The sequence below is a fragment of the Telopea speciosissima genome, chromosome 8 (assembly GCF_018873765.1).
Source record: "Telopea speciosissima isolate NSW1024214 ecotype Mountain lineage chromosome 8, Tspe_v1, whole genome shotgun sequence".
Lineage (NCBI taxonomy): Eukaryota > Viridiplantae > Streptophyta > Magnoliopsida > Proteales > Proteaceae > Telopea > Telopea speciosissima.
Window position 1 is genome coordinate 48,928,213 of NC_057923.1, and position 22,780 is coordinate 48,950,992.

The following is a 22,780-nucleotide window of genomic DNA, read 5'->3' on the forward strand; positions in this document are numbered from 1 at the left end:
TTGACTTTTCAATTATGGACTCTTGGGAAACCCGTCCTAGAACCATTCCGCTCCATTTAATAATTGATCCCAAAGCCTGCTCCTAGAACTATCTCATTTAGTAATCGACGTATCAGTTTCGGGTTTTAGTGGAATGCTTTTGGGAAGATTACTGGTTCTGTACCCAAATTGACACCCTTAGCAGGAGGATTGCTTAGACTTGATTAGGAGTCAGCTACCTCTCCTTGATGAGTTCGTGGGTTGAGGAAGTAGGCATTGGATTAACAAGCCATCATATCAAAGCGAGAAAGAAAGGTATCGATGGGTATAATTGGGTAGGGGAAAAAGAACCCTAAACGGCTAAAAAGCAATGTGGCCCCTGCGTCTAGACGCAAAGGGACGTAAAATGACAGCACTGTCCCATTAGAGATGGAAATCTCACTCCTTGTCGATGCTTCCATGCACGCTCCCATGGCCACCACGCTAGTGTAGGCACCATGCTGCATTGCTGCCTATCTCGGAACCCTCTCCCAATTGGATAATTATGATATTATAGAAATAGAGAAGTTCCTGCTCCGAATGAGAGCAAGATTTACAAGAAGTAGGTGGATTAATCCACCAAAAAGCCCCTTTAGCTAGAGTATGAGATTCAACATTCAAAGACCTAGGAAACTCATACTAGGGCTTCCAAAACTTTGTTGGAGGACATAGACATCTCCTTCTACTTGGGTTAAATTAAAATTACTTTAAACAAAATAACTTTTTCCCATTCTTCCTTTCTCAATGCTCCGAGGAGAAGAACATATTCTTTCTTTTGAAGAGGCATTCTCAATATTCTACCTCATTTTCGTAGGATGATGGTATGTTAAAGGGTGGGTTCTGGTATCAACATAAATATTTGGACAGATCTATAGATTCCCACTAAACATTTGATGAGAGTGAAATGACCAACGGACACGGTAGCGTTTCCCTGTGTCTCTCTCCTCCCTCCTATAAAATGATATATCTGCCCCCTATTATAGGAGAGAGAGAGAGAGACAAGGAGACACTAGTGTGCAGTACACAGCCAGACAGGAATTCAATCACGCAAGACAAACATGTCACCAGCCTTTGAGACATAAGATCCCCTCCCTAAAGGAAGTGGGTTTGAAAGCAACACTTCTAAACATTTGAGGAGATTGAAATGATCATTGCGTACGCTAATGCTTCATGTGTCTAACTCTCCCCCCTCCCCTTTCTCTCCTATGAAATGACATATTTGCCTCCTATTACATGAGGAGAGAGAGACAAAGGGAGGCACTAGCGTACGCTACGCAGCCAGACAGGAACTCCATCCCGTAAGACAAACAGGTCACCAGCGTATTAGACATAAGATCCCCTCCCCATCTATGCAAACACACACACACACACACAAAAAAAAAAGAAAAGGCTATAGCATGAAAAAAATATTGGCATTTTGAGCACAACCAGAAGCAGTTTCTTGCAATTACAGTCTTCTTTCCCTCCAAGTTCTTGTTCTTCCTCTTGTTTGCTTTAGGGTGGCAAAAATGGTTTATATCATATCTAGATCCACATAGTCAATCCATAATACAACTGTTGGACTCTAACTGGAAAGAACAGAACTGTAGTTTTTTTTTTTTTTTTTTGGGAGTGGGGTGGGGTTAGGATTCAAGCAAGGGACAGGGTTTTCCAGGAAAAAACGAATCTGCTACTGGAAACAGAATCAGTAGGATGAAAGTCTCCCTTGAGGAATGATTCTCTCTACTTCACCTACTCGTTGAGGAGGCCAGATTATATGGGTCACCCTTCCTTCAACCAGACCTAAAGGAATCTGCCAAGAAATAAAGCAATATCACACAAGGTATTAGTAGACTCACAGAAGCAATTTAAATGTCATTCCCCAAATACTTAAGGCTATGTTGTACATGAGTACCAAGAGTTCCCAGAGAGTCAAAGCAATAAGGAACAACTATGAGAGGAATATACTAAGAGAGCCACAGAAAATCAGTGCACAAATAGATGTATTAACATAGCCTGAAGTTCTCTTCGAAAATAAGCATCTGAACATGCATTGAAGCTGAAAACTGATGATACAAGCAAAGCCAAATCATTCATAATATCCCCAGCACTAAAAGTTTTTGGAAACTTCATTGCCTCTGAACAAATGAGAAAGAAACATCTGACAGAAGTAAGCTGAAAGGACAATGGAAGATTTAGACGTAGTTTGGCCATTTACAATTAGGAAGATACGAAACTGGGGAAATTTCAAAATCCTGGGAAGGACATGAACACCCCCCCCCCTCTCTTCTGCTCCTTGGCTCTCTACCTAGGTTTTCAGTTGAATCGCTTTTAGTGGCACAGGTAAATAACTCTCTAAATGATATCCATTACTATCATCCCTGCTATAACGGCTATTATCCCCTACTTTTAGGATTCTAATGTTCTTTAATTTTTTTTTTTTAACGAAGAATATAGAGATGAGAGGGCGGGCCTTGGTGCAACGGTAAGGTTGCTCCATTGCAAGGTTCAAGATCTCGTCTCGTCTCGCCCTTTCGGGCAAGTCGAGATTTCCGAAATTTCGACAAAATATGGTATTTTTTCTACCATATTTCGGCAGTTCATCTCGGTGGGTTTTTGGCCATATTAAGGCTTGATACTTCATGTACACCCTTATTTAAGCTAAATAAACACATTTAAACCATCATATTGCAAAAAAGTGAACTCAAAGTGGTGTTTTGGGTTTGCACCCTTGATTGACAGTATAAGGTCAGACCCTGATGTATAAATAGTTAAATACACATTGTACAAGTACTAAAAGACATAATAACAACATTTAAACAATGTAATGAAACAAAAATAAAGTCAAATGTAGCCTTTAGTTTAAACTTTAAACTCATAAAATCACAAGTGCCTAAGTTCATAACTCGTAAACTCCATAAATGTCATTAGTTCAATACTCAATAGTCAATACACAAAGTCACAACTCACAAGACTCATAACTCTCATAAAACAAATCCTAGTAATAATTGCTATGCCTTTCTGGATCGACTCCACTCATGCTCCGCTGGAGTCGACGTCCATTGCTCTCTATCTGAAGGACATACGTGGACCATGGTGTAGTTTTGGAGAATAAACGAATGTAGTCATCCAAAATTGCCATGTAAATCCCGAAATATCCCAAAATATCACGAAATTTTGCCGCAATTTGTACTTTCTCATTTCGTATGGCCATTTTGTCTCAGTAGTGTCGAGATTTCCGAAATATGTCAATATATCGGAGATATTTCGCGAAATCTTGAACCATGCTCCATTGTGACCAAGTGGTCACGGGTTCGAGTCTGGAAACAGCCTCTATGTGAAGCAAGGGTTGCGTACATCATAACCCTCCCCAAACCCCCCATTGGCGCTAGCCTCATGCACTGGGTACGCCCTTTTGAAGAATATAGAGATAATTTGTAAAGAAGAAACTATTTTCTTAACTACAACTAAAGAAAAGAATAGCAAAAAAGCAATCCAAAGTTATAAAGCCACTATAATTGTCATGATGACAGATGAATATTGGTGCAACTATGCAAGGGTGGCCACTACTATTACAACAACAACAACTCAGCCTTATCCCAACTAAATGGGATCAGATAGATGGATCCTTACCCTCTAATCAACTCTATTCGAGGTCATACTTGATAAAAGGCCTAAGCTATGCATGTCTTTCCTAACCACTTCTCCTAGTCATTTTAGGTCTGCCCCTGGCTCTTTTAGCTGTTTCAATCTGAATCAAATCACTCATCCGTACTGGAGCATTTAAAGGCATCCATTGAACATGGCTATGCCAGCCCAAACAACTTTCTCGTAGCTTATCATGAATCGAAGCTACTCCCAAATCAGCTCTAATTTGATCATTCCTTACTTTATCCTACCTAGTTTTGCCACAAATCCTTCTGAACATTCTCATCTCAGTTACACTGAGTTATCTATATGATTCTTCTTAACTACCAAATATTCCGCACCATACATCATAGCCATATGACTGTCTTATAAAATTTTCCTTTAAGTTTTAAAGAAATATGTCGATCACACAACACTCTAGATGCACCTCTTCACTTCATCCATCTTATTTAAATTCTCTGTGAAACATCATCATCTATATTACCTTCTTTATTTATGTTTTAGCCCAGATACCTAAAATAATCACTTTGTGGTATCTCCGTCTCATCAATTTTCACCACCTCATTATCCACCCTAGTGTAGCTAAAGTTACAAACCATATGCTCTATTTTTGTTCTACTTATCTTAAAACTTTTTTATTCCAAGGTTAATTTCTTTAGAAATAGGCCTAGGGTTGGGTTATATACATGTTGGGCCATTGTTCCCAAGGGATTTTTATGTATTAGGCCACTTTAATGAGCCTAAACTAGGGGTACATAAGTTGCATACGGGATTAGCCCAATACTTAGTTTATTTTTATGCTTTTTTAACTGAACCGGTTCAAATTGGTTGCATCCAATTGGTTCAATTTAAGTGATCATGTGACTTGGTTAAGTGGTCATGTGACAACTTAAGTGGTCATGTCATGTAAGTTAGGCTGGATTAGGACTCTATAAGTCCAGCCATGTTTTGAGTCTATTTCTTTTAGTATTTTAGTTTCCTAGTTAGTTTAAGTTGCCTAATAGGTTAAGGATTGGGTTAGGCCATTCCTTTTTAGTGTCTAAGTATATTTTTTAGTCTTCTATATAAGTTTGTAAGGGAGGCTAGCATTGAACACGAATTTTGATTAATAAAAACTCAGCTCTATGCTTGCTGCCTTTGCCCCATCGTGAGTGTGCCTAATGAGTAATATCAAGGTTGCCTTGTGAATCATATCAAGGTGAAAGGATTGGTGGATCTTCAATCAACTCCTTGTATCATGAAGATCGGGAGGGCTGCTACTCATCTCCTTGCATCTTGTAGATCGGGAGACCCTATTGTTCATCTTCAAAGCTACTGCCATTGAAGATCTCTTCAAATCCAGTAAGTTGAATCTGAACTTTGTTTAAACCTTCTTCTTCTCACTCTTACCCTAACTAGGATTCTTCCATAACTTCAAATCTGTCCATTAGTTTCAAACCAAACTTTCAGCATACAACCCCCACACTTCTCCCTATACTCGATCCTAAACCCAACTCATAACTCTCACTCTATCCCCTCCATTCCTCCACTCCATTAAAACCCAAAACTTGCAACTCAATTCTGTCCAAAATTGCAGAATTTTAAAACCTTCCCAACTCTAATTATTTTTATCCCATAATAACCCCCTAGACCTGCATATTAAAGCCATTTAAGACCCATTCCCAAATTCCCATCCTAAACCCTAGAATTAACCTAAATCCTAGTGTTGTCCATTTGAACCAGCAACCCCTTTTGCGATTGATCCTGTTGTCTGGCTCCTAGTAGATCTCCTACCTATCTAGGACTACATTACAATGCCTGTAGAGTCATCACCAGTAATCACAATGTCATCAACATATACAATCAGAAAGATTCTTCCAGCGCTTGTTTGGCGATAGAAAAGAGAATAGTCACTATTGCATTGTGACAAGCTAAACTCAAGAACCACCTCTGTAAATCGGCCAAACCAAGCCCTTTGAGACTGTTTCAATCCGTACAAAGATTTCTTCAATCTACAAACCAGCCCAGACTCCCCCTCAACAACAAACCCGGGAGGTTGCTCCAGATACACCTCCTCATGTAGATCGCCATGGAGGAAAGCATTCTTGACATCGAGTTGATGCATAGGCCATCGATGCGAAGCAACAAGCGAGATTAATACACGAACAGAAGAGAGTTTGGCAACCGGACAAAAGGTATCCAAGTAATCGACACCATAAACCTGTGCATAGCCCTTGGCCACCAATCGAGCTTTTAGGCGAACAAGAGAGCCATCAACATTAACTTTGACCACAAAAACCCAACGATAACCAATAGCAGACTTTCCAAGAGGCAGAGGAACAAGATCCCAAGTGTGGTTATGCTCCAAAGCTTGTAATTCCTCTTCCATAGCTGCCCTCCAACCAGAAATAGATAATGCCTCTGCAGTAGTCTTAGGAATAGGATGAGACGCAACAGCGGAAAAGCAAGTGCGAAAAGTAGAGGATAAACCAGAATAAGAAACATGAGAAGAGATTGAGTGTTTAACACACTAACGGGTACCTTTCCCACGAGCAATGGGTAGGCCAATCAAAAAAGCCTGGCTAGCCCAAACCCGCCCTGAGCCCGGCCCAGATCTGACCCTGATTTTTCAACCCGAAGGGCGGGTTTGGGTTTAGAAATACCCTGGCCTTGTCAGGGTCGGGTCAGGTTAGGGTTTAAGCCTCAGGCTTAGCCCGGCCAGGCCCGACCCGACCCTGTACTAATTATAATTATATCCAATATAGGTTGGGCTTTTAGGTGTCTATTTTGTATCGTAGGATTTAAGGTTATTTTTTTTGTTTTTGTTAGAACCGTAGGATTTAAGTTGTTTCTTTAGAAAACGAGAAACCCTAATTTCTTAAGTCCCAACATTTCGTTTTTTCTCCCACCCGAGTGTTTGGATTAGCCTCATCTATCGTGCTCGTTTGGAGGAGAAGATCGAAGATCTTGAGCCCTAGCCTCACGTTTGTGACTACATGTATCGTTCTCGTTTGGAGGAGAAGGTCGTTGGAAGATCATGAGCCCTAGCTTCACCTGCTTGTATCGTTCTCGTTTGGAGGAGGTCACTAGAAGATACTAAGCCCTAGGCTTACCTGCGTGTATTGTTCTCGTTTGGAGGAGAAGGTCATTGGAACTTTGGAAGCTCCTGAGCCCTAGCCTCAACTGCGAGCGTCTATCGTTCTTCCTTCAAAACCCTCCTTTAGTCATTTCTTCCCCACACGAGTCCCAATACCCATCCTTCCTGCAGATGCAGTTTGCTCGGTATCCTGGTCCAAGATCTGGCCCTAGACATCATGGTGGCAACCGTTAAATCAGGCCTGAGGCAAAAGTTTGCTGGTGTTATTTGCCAATGGATTGGTGGGTGCATATCCTTACCTTTTGTCTGTATTTTCTGTTTCTATTTTCTTCAAGAACAGGCTTCAAACTCTCATTCTTGGACTGAGAAATATTTACCATGCTGTAGTTGTACCTGTGGTTTATCTATCTTCTTAGGATTAGTATAATTTACCACATTGTAGCTGTATATATGGTTTATCTATGGCCGCAAGTCATGATTGGCTATTGTAATTCTGTTTTAATATACAGGTGTATATGAGATTAAATTGTTGTAGATTATGGCCCCAAAACAATAGATTATTGCTGTCAATTCTGTTATTCTCAATTTGTTTTATGAAGCAATAATGGTGGATTTCTGTTAAGGTCGCTCAGAGATGCCACTCTACTTAATTAATGAGTGGATCAATTGAGGGTGCATTTTTAGATTTACCTATAGTTTCATGAGAATCTAGTGATGGTTTTAGTGACAGATGCATAGTTGAGGAATTGTTTTTATACTCTCTCCCCACTAAAAACCCCAAAAATTTTAAAAATAAAGTCAGGGTCAGGGTCAAGACAGGTCAATCAGGGCCAACCCGACCCTGCCAAGGTCGGGTCAGGGTTGAGGGTTTCTTGGCCCTGCCAGGGTTGGGTCAGGGTCAAGGTTTAGGTTAAGGCCTCTAGGGTCAGGGTCAGGGTTTAGGCAGGCCCGGCCCAACCCGACCCATCGACACCCCTAGCAATGGGTATATCCAAGTCTGAAACTATAGGATCAGGAATAGGATCCATAGACGGTACAGGCGGGGCAGCACTGGGGACAGTAGCCTCTCTCCGTGGTTCATGGTGATAAAGATGAATAATTGGAGGCTTCGTAGGAGGTGGCGCAACAGGCATCTACAAAGAAGGCTGAATAACACAAAGAGGAAGGTCCTCATCCAAGGAAGGATCCATAACAGACTCATGCACAAAAGATTGAGACTGAAAGAAAGAAACATCAACAGTAATAAAATACTTGCGATGAACAGGAGAATAACACTGATACCCCTTCTGAACACGAGAGTATCCCACAAAAATGCATTTGATGGCTCTGGGATCTGACTTCGATAACCCTGGAGTATGGTCTCGAATGAAACAGACACACCCAAAAACACGGGGCGGCAAAGGGAATAAGGGCACAAAAGGAAAGAGTAAAGCATGAGGAATGCCACCACCAAGGACAAAGGAGGGCATCCGATTTATAAGGTAACAGGCAGTCAACACTGTATCAGCCCAAAAAGACTTGTCCACCTTCATTTCAAAGAGAAGAGACCGAGTTACTTCCATCAAGTGGCGATTCTTCCGCTCTGCCACACCGTTTTGTTGGGGTGTGTCAGAACAAGAAGACTGATGAATGATTCCACAAGTGGTCATAAAATCAGAAAAAGGTGCAGAAAAGTACTCCCGTGTATTATCACTACGCAAAATTTTAATGCAAGATCCAAATTGATTCTTAATTTCAACAACAAATGAAAAAAAGATGGAGAACAATTCAGAGCAACATTTCATTAAGTACAACCAAGTAACACGAGAGTAATCATCAACGAAAGTAACAAAGTAAGTAAAACCCAACTTTGAAGACACACGACAATGACCCCATACATCAGAGTGAACCAAAGAAAAGGGATGTAAGGCTCATTTGTTGACATGAGGGGGATAACTCACAAGGTGGAGTTTCCCAAACTGACACAACTCACAATTTAAAACTGAAAGAGAATGCAAACTAGGAAACAGTTTCTGCAAACTCTGCAAGGACGGATGACCAAGTCGACAATGAAGCTGATGAGGGGAAGTTGTGCTTGAACAAGCAACGGAAGATGAGTCCTCAAGAAGATACAGTCCCCCAGATACCCTGCCTCTACCAATCGTCCTCTTTGTCTGCAAATCCTGAAAGACACAAGAATCAAGGTAAAAGGTTATTGAGCAATTATAGGCATTGGTAAGTTGGCTAACAGACAAAAGGTTAAAAGGGAACTAAGGCAAAAACAATATAGATGATAGGGACAAGGAAGAAGTGGGCTGAACAGTACCAATGCCTCTGACTCTAGCACAAAAACCATCAGCTAATGTAACACTGGAATGAGAAGGTTGTAAAGAGGAAAAGATACATGAGGTTCCAGACATATGGTCTGAGGCCCCTGAATCGATAATCCAAGGCCTACAAGTGGAGAGACACGCAGTGGCATTACCTGTCTGAACAAAAGTAGTAGTGGAAGAAATAACATAAGAAGCCTTTGTCTGGCTGTAACGAGCATATTCCTCCTTTGTCATAGTCAAAGTCACACGGCGGTCTTCCAGGGGTGCACATGGGACAGCAGGATCAGAACTGGCAGTGTTGGCAACCTTGGACTGTGAAGCTTTGCCCTGCAACTTCCAACAGTAACGCTGAATGTGGCCCGGTTTGCCACAATGATGACAAGTCCTCAGAGGACCAGATCTCTCAGACTTCTCAGAAGAGTCATAAGTACCAACAGAGGATGCAGTTGGGGGGGTTTTGGTAGGCTAACGGCCCCCACTGCGGCCACTACTCACAAGAGAAGAATTATCACCAGAAGAGACTCGAGTAGTATCACGAGCTACACGAAGAACTCGAGAGAAATGTTGGCAAGAGATGGAACTGTAACTCCTCCAAGAATCTGAGACCGAACTGAGTCAAAGTCAGGGCCCAAACTGCCCAAGAAACTCATAACTGCTAGTTTCTCACGTTGTTGCTGCATCAGAGCAACATCAAAGGTAATGGGCAGCAAAGCATTCAACTCCTCATACATCCTCTTGAAATCAGCAAAAAGTGTTGGGTCAATGGTCTACCCTTCCTGTTAACTCGATAAAACTCTTAAGAGAGTTCATAAATCCTGGAGAGGTTGTTGTGCCAGAGTACAACACAGCCAGATAATCCCATAGATCCTTGACAATGTTAATATGTGTCACAAGGTCCACAATGGTACTATCCATAGAGTTTAACATCTGACCCAATATACAAGCATCAATGACCTCCCAAGTATCATCATCCATACCAGCCAGTTTCTTTCCAATCAAGTAACATTTCTCACCCCTCCCTATGAGAACCAAGGTCACAATCTTGTGCCATTGTTGGAAATTCTGACTACCTTCTAATTTCTTAGAGGTCAAAAACTGTGGTGCTGAGAACACCACTTCAGTGGCAGCTTTGGCTTCCTTGGAAGTTTCTCCCATAAAGGCCACAAAGAAAGGACCAAACACAGTGCCAAATACAATAACAGTCCACAAACAGCCACTGGAAACCAAGACAGCAGATCAACTGAACACAAATAGATACTAAAAGGCTTCCAGAAAAAGTATAGTAGTGCAGCCAAACAGAATACGCCTCGAAAACATGAAATGCATCGACTCAGGCATTTAATCAAACACCACACAGCCCATAGCAGTCCTTAACAGTGTATAACAGTCCATAATAACACAAAACAATCCCATAAAATCGATATCAAAGCTGAGATACCTCCAGCAGCAAAGAAACAAGCCGCACAATGGATCTAATCAACCATCGATCAAGGAAAAGACATCAAACCCGAGATGAAGGTCTGACCGATGTCTTCAAACCATTAGAGCTACCTTCCAAATACTCCAACTCTTCAGAAATGGGGTAAGAAACCCCCTACAGCAGAGAATACCCCTTTAAACTACAAACCGAGAGTGATGACACTACTAATGTGGAATACCAAGTGCGAAGGTTATCCATTTAGATTGCTGTCTAGCGGTACCTTCTGGAGCGAATCTGCCATCCAAAGCATTCTTTCTGGAAATGTTTGTGGAAAGGTCTTCCGGGTGCTGGCAGCTTTGGAAAGGAAAGTAAGGCAATGAGAATTGCAGCCCTTCTCTAAAAGGGCATTCCTGGGCGGTAGATCAAATAGAACTCCCTTCATCTTTCGTCTTCAAGTTTATAGTGAAATAAAAATATCTGATTCAGATAGAATCAGACAAGCCACCTCTAGCATTTCCATTTCGCGATTCAGATTCTGAGCGCAAATCATATGAACCCTCTTTCTTGTTTAAATTGAAGAGATAAGTAAGATAGAGATGGAACAAGCCCGTCGGATCAGGTCAGTGCTCTGATACCATGTAAGTAGCAGAGAAGAAGAAGGGAAAAGAGAAGAAGAAAGTGAGGGAAGAGCTGGCTCCCTTAACTTAGAGAGAGGCCAGATATTTCAATATCTGTAGACACCTTTTACAGGGGTAAAATGGGAACCAAAACAGGGAGAAGGGGTACCCTCTCGGTATTAGCGCCAGATTCACTAACGCTAATTATGCCCCTTTTACCCTTCCAAACATACTTCTAACAAACATATACCAAATTGATTGCTGGAGTTGACAAACAGAGTCGAATCAGCTTTTGCATAACTGCATTTCTCGTAAAATGATAATCAACCTCAATATGCTTAGTCCTCTCATGAAAGACCGGATTACTGACAATAAAAATCACAGTTTGATTATCACAATACATCTTCATGGGTTTATTAACTGAGAACCCCAATTCTTGTATGAGATTTTTCAACCACATCAATAGCCTTGCGACTGAGATAACTTGATTTCGACCTTGTCCAAAATGAAATCAAGGGTCGAAACTGGTTTATACCAAATTTTGAACCTGTTTTGACAGGTTTTGTATGTTTTGCAAGTTTCAACATTGCTAAGGGGGATTTTGCCAAAAAATCGTATTTTTTTTCCAAATCACTTGATTTCTTCCTACTTTTTGGCATTCTTCTACTCATTCAACCCTTCTATAGCTTGGACTTGCATGATTGAAGCTTGAAAGTAATGGTTTTTCTCCGCAAATCTAATTTTTGGAAGCATCAGTATATAGACATACTGTTAGGCACAAAATATGTCATGGGATACAGATGTCCTGCATTCGGAGGAGCGTCACGCTTGTGATACGCAACTCGTGGATTAGACCCATCAAGACACTCCATGTATTGAGTGGTGAGTGTTCCATATTTGTATTTCCCTAACCTAATGTATGTTTTGATTGTTTTAATTGCATATTTACATTTCTAGTAGCTATATTATATTTAGTCAGTGTATATAGTAGGGCTACTGTACAAAAACATTCAGCGTACACTAGCAAACTTGGGTCCAAACCACAAGTACCATTTTCGGTGTTTTTTTTGTGAAACTAATTCATGGAATAGGTGTAAAATGGTAAAAATAGGAAGCACCATAAAAAAGGGTCAAAAAACCATTTTCTAGGCCTCAAAACCTAGATTTCAATTGGCCCAGAAAAATCCAAAACCCAAGATATCTCGGTTTCAGGCCGGCCTCAAAACCGAAACCTCAATCTTCATATGTAATAACATCAAAGCTTAGATAACCAGTAATGGAGAGAAGAAGTAAAGAGCAGAGAGAACCGAGAGAAGGGGAAGAGCTAGAACACGATAGACTGATTTCTGAGGAGCTCTATCGTGAACTGCTATATCGTTTATATAAAATAGAACCGACTCTTAGTAGGAAGTCTACTAAGAGCCAATGACTTATTACAATGAAAGGAAAGGAAACAACTACCCAAGTCTAATTACAATAGGAAAGAAAAATAACAACTAAGCCATTAGAAATTATCCCACAGTATAATGTTCCATGGAACACAAAGATACACACTTTAACAGTAACAAAGCATGGCTACACAGTATACTAGTCCCATATATTTATATATGAAAAAATGTTCAATATTTTATCAATTCAACTGAAATACGGTAACTTACTGGGCCAAAAGATCTTGAATCCAAGCTTGAAGCTGAGTTGTCTCCCTCCACCCAGCAATGCCCCTCTGGAATTTTCAGCGCGTCATATGACTGAGGGATTCTGATCCAGTCACCAGGCAAAGCAATTATTCTCTTTATGTGTTTCTCCTTATGATTACTAAGGGACCTGCACATTTTTTTAATTTATTGCACGGTGACGTCATAATTTGAATAGCTCATGGAATGAAAGCAACAGCAAAGCTCCAGATAACTACTCCAAAGCAAGCATTTGAGAAGTGTACCATGATAGGGGGAGTGTCCCTATTGTGGTTGAGTCCATTATGGTTTCCTTTATTGTTTTATGTCTTTAATTGTTAGGAGTTACGAGTCAGTTTCCTAGTCTAAGTTAGTTACCTATTTTAGATTAGGTTTAGTTTCCTTTTCCTTTTATGATTGTAATGGTTTTATTAGAAATAAGATACTTGAGGGAGGAAGCAACACAAGACATACGGCTCCTCCCCTTGCAGTTACTCTTCTCCTCTTCTTTCTTCTCTCTTTTCTCCTCTTTAAGGTTATTGGTTACAGGTCCTAGGTTTTCTACATGGTATCAGAGTTGTTGTAACCAATACCTGATTATCACTGTAATTGCCGTTTTGAGAGTCGGTTTTAAATTCTGGCTTGAAGAAGGAAACCCTAGTTCATGAAGGAAACCCTAGTTCATAAAGGAAGAAGAGGAACTAGGGTTTCACATAATTGGTTTCGATGAAAGTTGAAATAGTGTCCAAGATCATACCCGAAGTTGGGTGTGCATCGATTGCGAATCTTCCCGCTATTGTTGTCGCTTTTACTCGCTATGATCGATTTTCCGTTGAGTAATCGATTTACCGAAGATTTGTTAAGGAATATCGATTTGCCGCTGAAATTCCAGGCTTTATCTCTCTGGGCGGTATTACGTAACCAAGAAGAAGCATGCTGAATCTTTAATCCTTGTCGATTGGTTCTTAGATCGGGTTGAAGGGTGCCGCCTATAGACGGCTCAAGTCTTTGAAGATTTCCTTCAAAACTTTCCTTTAGTTGTGAGAGTCGGTCGAATCGAACCGGCAACTCTACCGCGCGCAGCAGTCTCGCTGCTTCAATCCTTCAATCTCAGAATCGGTGGTCGATTGGAGCTCTGTTTGGGTGCAATCCGAGGTATTTCCATCACCTACTTACCGTTAAAACCCTAGGATAAACAGAGCATCCCCAAAGGAGTTCTTTCCTTCGTAAAACTGTTGGGTTTTCCGTCTCGGTTTGTGCTAGAGGTAGGAGACGACCTCTTCAACTTCCCCTTTCCAAGAATTTTCTTTTTTATACTTTTATTACCCCACTTTCCAATTTTACCCTTCCATAATGTCAATAACCCCTTCTAGCCTTAATTTGTTTTCTTCCAAGTTAGTCCTAAATCTATAAATTAATTCCCATTATGTCCCACTACTTCTTCAATTAACATAGCCCCCTTGCAAATTCTGGTTTATTACCGATTGCCACTCCTCCCTTAAATTTGGCCTTGCTTATGCATATATATGGATTTCACTTAAATTACGTTCCGCCATTACCTCTTGTTATTCCTATTGTATACTTGGATGGGTCCATCCCGAACGAAATTGGGTATTTTGACCGGTTCCACATCAATTGGAGATTGCATGATGTTATTACTGCATTGCCATTGGGTATACATATATGCCATATTATTGCTTTTGTGGGCCCCAGATCACATCAATTTGTTTTTGGCAAATTGGTACTTAAATGATATTGAGGTTGGAGTTTGTTTTGAGGGGAGATTGGAAATTATTGAGATCGGTCATATACCAAACTCGCCATTGCCCTTTTAATTCCAACATTTCTTTAAAATTCTTGAAGTCTGCTTGCCGGTGGGCGCCGAACACATGTGGGATTTGTACTTCTTTGAAGGTTGGACCTTGCATGGTGGTTGTTGGCTCCAGTGAGGGGAGGTTAGAAGCGATATATATTGGGATTATATCAACGGCACGTTATTTGCGGTGCTCTTGTTTATGAAATTTTTAATGATGCTCGTGCTTTGAGATGTTGATTATTGCCCGTTATTTGTTCACGTGTCTTGCTACACGTGAGGGGGAGATTAGAATTGGATATTATTATTTGCATATCTGCTCTGCACAAGTCATCAATTGGAGAGTCTAGAGAGTCTTACCTTTCTCAATTGGAGAGTCTTATCTTTTCAAGAATATTTCGGTGAAGATTTCTCAAGATTTATTTCATGAAGATTTTTACTTTACTTTTGAAGGAAACTCCGAAGTTGCTGCCCTCCATCTTTTAAGCATGCTATGGTGTTTTTGAAGATTGACAGAAAATTCCACTTTGTGCGATTGAATTGATTCTTACTTTGAAGATCGAGTTCTTTCCTTATATTGAAGATCGTGTCTTCTCTTATTAGCAATCAAGTTCCGCAATTATTGGAGAACATCGTCATTGTTACCTATCTCGCTGTTTTTGGATCGCATTGATGTTATCTATCGCCCAAGGTTTGGGCTGATATTTCTATTGATTTTATTAGAGTTTCCTCTCGTGCTCATCAAGTCTACAACAACTATTCAAGATCGGTGTTGAGTTTGATTTTCTATACTTTTAGTCCAAGCTGGAGCCTTTCTTTTAATATCTGTATACTCCAAACAGGGGAGTGTTGAGAAGTGTACCACGATAGGGGAGTGTCCCTATTGTGGTTGAGTCCATTATGGTTTCTTTTATTGTTTTATGTCTTTAATTGTTAGGAGTTACGAGTCAGTTTCCTAGTCTAAGTTAGTTACCTATTTTAGATTAGGTTTAGTTTCCTTTTCCTTTTATGATTGTAATGGTTTTATTATAAATAAGATACTTGAGGGAGGAAGCAACACAAGACATACGGCTCCTCCCCTTGCAGTTACTCTTCTCCTCTTCTTTCTTCTCTCTTTTCTCCTCGATAAGGTTAATGGTTACAGGTCCTAGGTTTTCTACAATCTGCACCAAGCACTCATGAGCTTATATTTTCAGCTCTACAGCTAGGAATAGACTCATGAACTTGCAGCCCATAGTCCTCAGAGAGAATTACGTTCAAGTTGTTGCTCAGGACTATTTTCCTTTTGCAATTTGAGAATGCTTTTCGCCCTTTTCAACTCATGTTTTTTTTTTTTTCCTTGGCCTTCTGTATAGAACAGAATGCTCTTTTTTTTCTTCTCGCCAACCCCTTCTTTCTCCAATTATTAATACGATATCCCCTATGCTCAAGCACACACGCACAAAAAGAGGAAGAGAAATAAGGAGGTAATCATTTATAGCACCACATTCTCAACAAGTGGATATGGAAAATAAATCCATTAGAAATAGCAGTATATCACACAGGAGGTACACATGGATATCGATCAAAACCATTCAAGTATTTCATTGATCCCAGGATGCCATGGAAAATTCTCATGTCAGCTAATGATTCCAATTTATTATAACAAGAGGACAGACCTGGATAAGAAAAATAATCTGGACAACAGGCTAGAGCAAATGGGACCATAAATGCATAGTGAAGATGGTTATGGCATGTCCAGACATGGAATATTGGATTGTGGCAAATCCAGAACGTGAACAAACATTTGATCAGTCTGACAGATTGGTAAGTCACCATATTAACAGCATCTGCATTACAAATAGAGTAGTATTTAGAAACAGGGTTTTCCAGGCAGGCCATCTATAACCCTTCCCAAGGTCCCGCCAGAAGGGATGATGTGACCAAGCCAGACCATCCTCAGATAGTCACAGATTCACAGGTTCCAGTACTGTCATCCACAGCAACTGTGTCCTCCACCATTATGGGTCCCTTCTACTCTAACGCCAGCTGTCAAAGTTCAGATGTTTTAATCAACAGATGCTCAGAAGAGGGAATCATGGAGAACATACAAGAACCTTCAAGTTACCACCTCAGCTTCCACATTTAAGATGAATGGGACCATCTTTGTGGGGAGAGGAGAGAGATTTCGGATGTTTTGAATAAAATAACTTGAAAGGGGGGAGATGTGGTGAACATAGAAGAGACTTTCAGGTCACCACCTCAGCTTGCACAGTGAAGATGCATGGACTATTTGTGACTGCAATGTGTGTGTGCATGAGTTTGAGTTGTATGGGTGTAAAAGAGAGACAGAGCAGAACTCAACTTCACAAAAAAAGTTTTGATACATATTTTATCTAAACTTATCAGCATAGTTGTCAAGGCGTCGATTAGGCGCCCCCTAGGCGTCCAGGAGGAATTTTAGGGGCCTAGACGACTGCCGCCTTAGTGGTATTGAATGCTTTGTGTTATCGACCCTTATTTACAAATATCATTTAAGTAAATGAAATATATTTGTTATTTCATTTGCTTAAAATATTATTCATAAATAAGCAAATACTCCCCTATTTGAACCCAATAAAAATAGTTTACAAAAAAAAAAAATCCAAAAGGATAAAAAAAGTCAACCCCCCAGTTCAACAACAAAAACTGGATTTTTGGTGGTAGGTGAAATTTTCAACTTTCTAATGCTGGAGTTTTTCTCCAATATAAAAATTCCATAAATCTTAATATGGTAAAACATTGCTAAAAACCAAAAGTGTGGTAAAATATTCATTTGTTTTGACATATAAAAAAACAATATTTTCATTCAGAGCAATTTTGACAACATTCGCGCATATCAAATAAGGTTTGACCGGAACATAACTCCTTCAATATAAATCAGATTTAAGGAATATTGGATTTATTGGAAAGCTGGCTGTGTTCTACCTAATACAAAAAGTCTCATGTAAAAATAAAATCATATGACCAGTCAAACTTCTTAGAGAACAAAAACATTTCTCTAAATCGAGAGCAGTTTAATTATTTATAAATAAGATCATATTTTCTAAGAACAGTATAAACCAAATGTGAGAGTAGGTATAACAGAACAATGACCAATTCCAAGAACAGTATGAACCAAATGTATGTTTTGATTGTTTTAAACTTCCAATAGCTTTCTTCTTCAGCTCTGTTGTCTTCTAGTTCTATGTTGATTTTTTATGACTTTTTTTTGGTGATAATAAAATGTATTAAAGGTTAGCAGGAACTTTAATACTGAATGGTTATCAGGAACTTTAATACTGAATGATCCCATAGGCAGGATCATTCAGTATTAAAGTTTCTTGATGTGGCTTAATATTGATTTTGACTTAATGTTGATTTTTGATGATATAATGTATATATTGTAGCATACTAAATAATGTTAGAAGAGAGGGGAAATAAAAAATAACACTTGGGCGCCTTGGTAGCCTAGGCGGGTGCCTTGTCGCCTAAGCGCTTAGGCACCCCTCCAATGCCTTGGGTCGCCTTGCCGCCTTGACAACTATGGTTATCAGGAACTTTAATACTGAATGATCCTGCCTACGGGATTTATAGAAGACTTCAAATCAGAACAACAAAAACCTTTGACCATTGGGTCTGCAGGATTTCCTTCATGGAACATTTATAATTGTATTATAGAGTATTATAGTGAGAAAATTGTCCAGGTTGTATTTTTCTTTCAAACAGATCTCTAAGGGAGAATGCCTTATATGTTGAAACTAGCTACCCTGCATGATTGGAAAATATACTAAGATATGCACACATATTGGTGCTTACAGACTGTCTAACATTCAAGACTACTAAGTTCCTTCAAGCACTGCACACTGACATTTATTGACAGTGAACATCATTAATTCAGTAATTTTGATGGTAAATGTATGATAGCTAATTCTACTCTAAAATAATGGGAGAACAACTTCAATTGTACTTATTTCCGTTTCTTAAAGCTGCCATTAGTGGTCAGGAATCTCAGAATAAATTATATCAGGCATTTAGAGATTAAATTTTACACCCAGCCGAATGATGGTGATTTTATGTTAAAATAGATTGTTAAGTATTGGACTACAGCTCATGAATCATGTAATATATTGCGTGTTTATGTAGGTAAATCACTCAGGCATAGCAGCCATAGCTCCAAAAGGGGATGGTTTTTAATGAAATCTTCACTTACAGGGGGGGGGGGGGACCAAATGTCACATTAAGAAGTAGACTTACCGAAAGATTATCACGTCACCATGTGAAAATTTGTACTTTTGAAGGCAAAACTTATCCACCAAAACACGGTCACCTGCAGCAATAGCAGTAATTAGTGACGAATGATTCAGTAACTAAAAGCATGAGGTTCAGCCCTTTGTTCAAGCTTTCTCCGACTAGTATCCCCAAACCAAAATGTATGGGAGAAGGGGGATTACGTGTCAATGATCCTAGAAAGGAGGTTGTGCCCGGATTGAACGTGGGATGCATGGAGAGGCCTCGCACAGACACAAAACTTGTATATCTGTCCGAAATGGTAAGAGCTATCAATCCGCCCGTCACAGAGTTCTTAACAAAATTCCACAGAAAACTGGGAGTTACCATATCCAGATTCCGTGAAGGAAAGTAAGTCACGTGAAAACTGAGGCCATCTGCATAATCATAAGCCATGAAATAAAGGAACCTAAGGAACTTTGATACTAAATATCAGTAGTATTATGAGATGTCTATTTCTTCTGAAGAACAAGAAATATATCTTGCAATGCATTTTTTTCTAATATCTGATAACCATAAGTACCAATAATTGTCTTTAAGAACAAATTGAAGCAAATCAACGTGAACTGATCATACATTCAAAAGCATTTGAGAAAATGCATTACATAAAATGATGAAACATATATGCAAGAGATTTTGTTACTTGGATTATGATGTATGCATATGTATATATATTGTCAAGGAAAAAGACAAACATTTTCAGATACCCAAGGTTAAAAGTAATAAAAGAGTAAGCAAGGTTTTTTTTTTAGCAAGCAAAACTTTTGAACTAATCCCAACCTATTTAGATTCCTTTATCTTATTTACAATAATCTAAAATCTAACCTTTTTCCCTCAAAGAAACTTTTTTTCCTTGTTTTTTTAAATGTATCATGGCCTACCACAAGAATATGCGCAGATATTGACAATTGATCATGAACATGCAAATTATTAAGTTATTCAGAAATAGTACTAGATTAAGATCTAAAGATTAGTGGAGATGGATTTGTGGGGCAATGCATATATTGTCTAACAATGTAGATCCCACTTCCATCCCTATCCCTTGTTTTGTTCTCTTGGAACCTTCTCCCTATTTGCATCAATGTTATAGCTTACATACATAAGAATCACAAGAAGAAATGGAACAAAAGGGTGGTGGGAAAATAAATAAAGTTAATGATACAAGAGAACTGAGGCAAAAACAACAACTTTCTAAGGATAAACAACATAAGAATGAAAGCAAAGGTACAACTGGTAAACATAATATCAGCCTAATCATACGGCAGATGAACTAGCAACTTTAGCGTGGAGAGATTAATATGCATTTTGGGCACCTCTTCTCCAGGTGAAGGTGCTACTTGCTCATTAGCATACTGGGTTATTTTCTTTGTTCTGTTTCTTGTCTGTCTTGGTGTCATCTTCTCACTATGCTGCATTTGTTTTCTATCCTTTGTTTTACTTTATCTGACAAATCGTCTTTGGGCAAAAACTACAAACGCTCTTGGCTTAGCCGTCTCATCTGCAAGAGAGATTACAGCCCCCGGTAATGGAGTACCGTATTCAACGAGCATGCTAAAGAACAGGTTTCTATGATGTGGTGAGATAATCTGTAAAGGGCCTCACTGCTTGCCAGGTACAAACAATAACTACAGAAGAGATCCCTTCTATTTCTAGTCTATCAAACTAGATTGAATAGTAAATTATTTCCAACAACATGAAGAAGAGTAAAAGATTCTGTTTCCTGCCTAAATAACCATGATTACTCATCCTAAGCTCTCTTGAACTCGAGTTCTCCAACGAACAGCCATCACAATCCACTTACCGGCATTCTCTACCAGGACTGATCTGACAACAGGAAATAAGATAGGGGGAAGATCTGACAATTAAAGACAAAGCTTGGAGGATGGAGGTCAATGGAATCCAGTAACACTTCGAGAGTGGAAACCCATCCTAAAACTAATCAAATGAACATGATAACTTGCTGTCCCTGTAAATTCTGATCTTCTATTTGAAATACTCCATAAAATGCCACCAAAAAACATGAAATTTGACTTAAACACTCAAATTCAGCATTAATATGTCAAAGGGGTCAGATTACAAGGCAGTTTTATGCTCATTGAGCAACACCCTTTTGAACCAAAGAACACTAATGAATGCCCATAACATAAATCTAATAAAATAGAACTATCACTCAATCGAAATACTGCATTAAAAAAAACAAAGGAAGATGTGCAAGGTAATCACAAAACCAAGAAAGAAACAGTCTTAAGTTATGATTTTAGAGTTACGCTTGTGAATAAGATCGTTACAGGAGCAGTTTATTGTGATTTCTCTTTACTTCAGTATTTCCAAAAGCAATAATCAATAAACCATCTCACCCAAATGACAAATTCTAGATGCAATGGGAATATAACTCCTATTTGAGACAAACATTCAAATTGAAAGAGAGAGAAAGAGGATCAAGTCTTGACCTTGACGAACGTCGACTGGCAGAAGGGTGAGGTTTTAGTTGCTCGCTATGACGGTGAAAGAAATGTTCACTGACTTTCCTGAATCCTTTTTCCCTGTTTCAGCTTTCAGTTCTCAGTTCTCCCTCTCATTTACAATTACAAGAAAGGATTTTTGGTATTTTGCAAAGTGAACACAAATCCGATTTCTATGGAATTGTCGTTCAATGACCCACGGGAGGATGAAAAATCCGTGCATCATTGTGCCATAAAGCAACACATTGTGAATTTGGAAGAATTTTCATAAAAATTTTTTAGGGGCATAAGGTGGGGCATAAGGGTTATGACGCATCAAATAGAGGGCATTAGGTTCGAACCCTATTATAAAAGAAGAGAGTTTAGATCCATGGGGTTAGATCTGTCCCCACCTGTCCCCATGTGGGTAGCTGATCCGGATTCTAAAAGGAGACACGTGTTATTATGCACGAAACTTTGCCCCTTTTTTTTAGCAAGAGATTGCTATCTAGGTGTGTGGCCCATGCACCAGTGAGTGGGCGAGCAAATGAGAGCGTGCGCACAGGCATCAACATGGATGGTATTTTCAATTTCAACTAGGATGTAATGGTAACTTTGCCCGTTCCTAAGTCTAGGCGCAAGAGCTAAAAGACCGGTTAGCGTTCTTCTCCTACAACAAAATCCTCTCCAATTCCCTAAAACTGCAGTTCGCGGTTGGGATGTCACCATCTGGGAGGCACAACATCCAACAGTTCGAGCTCGATAAGAAAGAAAAAAAAAAAACTAGTTGAATTGAGCTTGGACCGTTGGATGTTGCGTCTACCAAGTGGCAACATCCCAATCCTGAACTGCACTACACTGCACATGTCAGGAATTGGAGATGATTTTAATCCTTCTCCCCCCCACCCTTTTTGACAGAGTTTCCCTTCAACCAGACTCTCACGAGGGAGGGCCAATGAAATGGAATCTCCATCCATCTAACTATCTTTGAGCCCTGTGTTAGATGAGGTGGAGATTCCACTTCACTGGCCCTCACCATGTGACTGAAGTCTCTGCAACTGAGCTTCCTAAGAGCGTAAAGGAGCAAGGTCGCAAAGGAAGGTTGTGTGGCCAAATGAAGTCGAGGGGTGAGGGTTTGGGGTCGCAGCAAGGTTGAGATCACAGTAGGGGGTGAAGGTTAGGAAAGAACAAAGGGAGGGAAAGATGGGGAGGGTGGGGCATGATGGTGGGTTGGGTTGCAACAGGGGTTAGGGGCGGGTGGTATTGGGTTGGGTTGTAGGAGGATGAGAAGGAGGGGAGGATGATGTGGGTCCATTAGGTTTTCATATTAAAAAGGCAAGGAATTCATTGTTGCGAAAACAACACCCAGAATGGCGATTTACAGAAGAAAAACGAAATAGAAAAGAACACAACGCACAACACAGAGATTTTACGTGGTTCACCTCCAATCTGGAAGCTACATCCACGACTGAAGAGTAGAACATATTTCATTATGT

General features: G+C 39.8%; 1 protein-coding gene across 2 annotated transcripts; it reads right to left on the reverse strand.

Moving 5' to 3' along the window:
- Positions 1–1,653: 1,653 nt before the first annotated feature.
- On the reverse strand, positions 1,654–21,388 carry LOC122671877 (mitochondrial inner membrane protease subunit 2-like). Of its 2 annotated transcripts, none has more exons than XM_043869342.1 (5): positions 21,294–21,388; positions 19,008–19,220; positions 18,811–18,883; positions 12,729–12,894; positions 1,654–1,810 (listed from the first exon to the last, which is right to left on the reverse strand). In XM_043869342.1, the coding sequence occupies exons 2-5, from the start codon at positions 19,171–19,173 to the stop codon at positions 1,703–1,705; spliced, it is 513 nt and encodes a 170-aa protein (XP_043725277.1). In that variant the 5' UTR covers positions 19,174–19,220; positions 21,294–21,388; the 3' UTR covers positions 1,654–1,702. The 2 variants fall into 2 exon arrangements, with proteins under 2 accessions (XP_043725277.1, XP_043725276.1); XM_043869341.1 differs by having other exon boundaries at positions 19,008–19,223; positions 21,292–21,388.
- Positions 21,389–22,780: the final 1,392 nt, after the last annotated feature.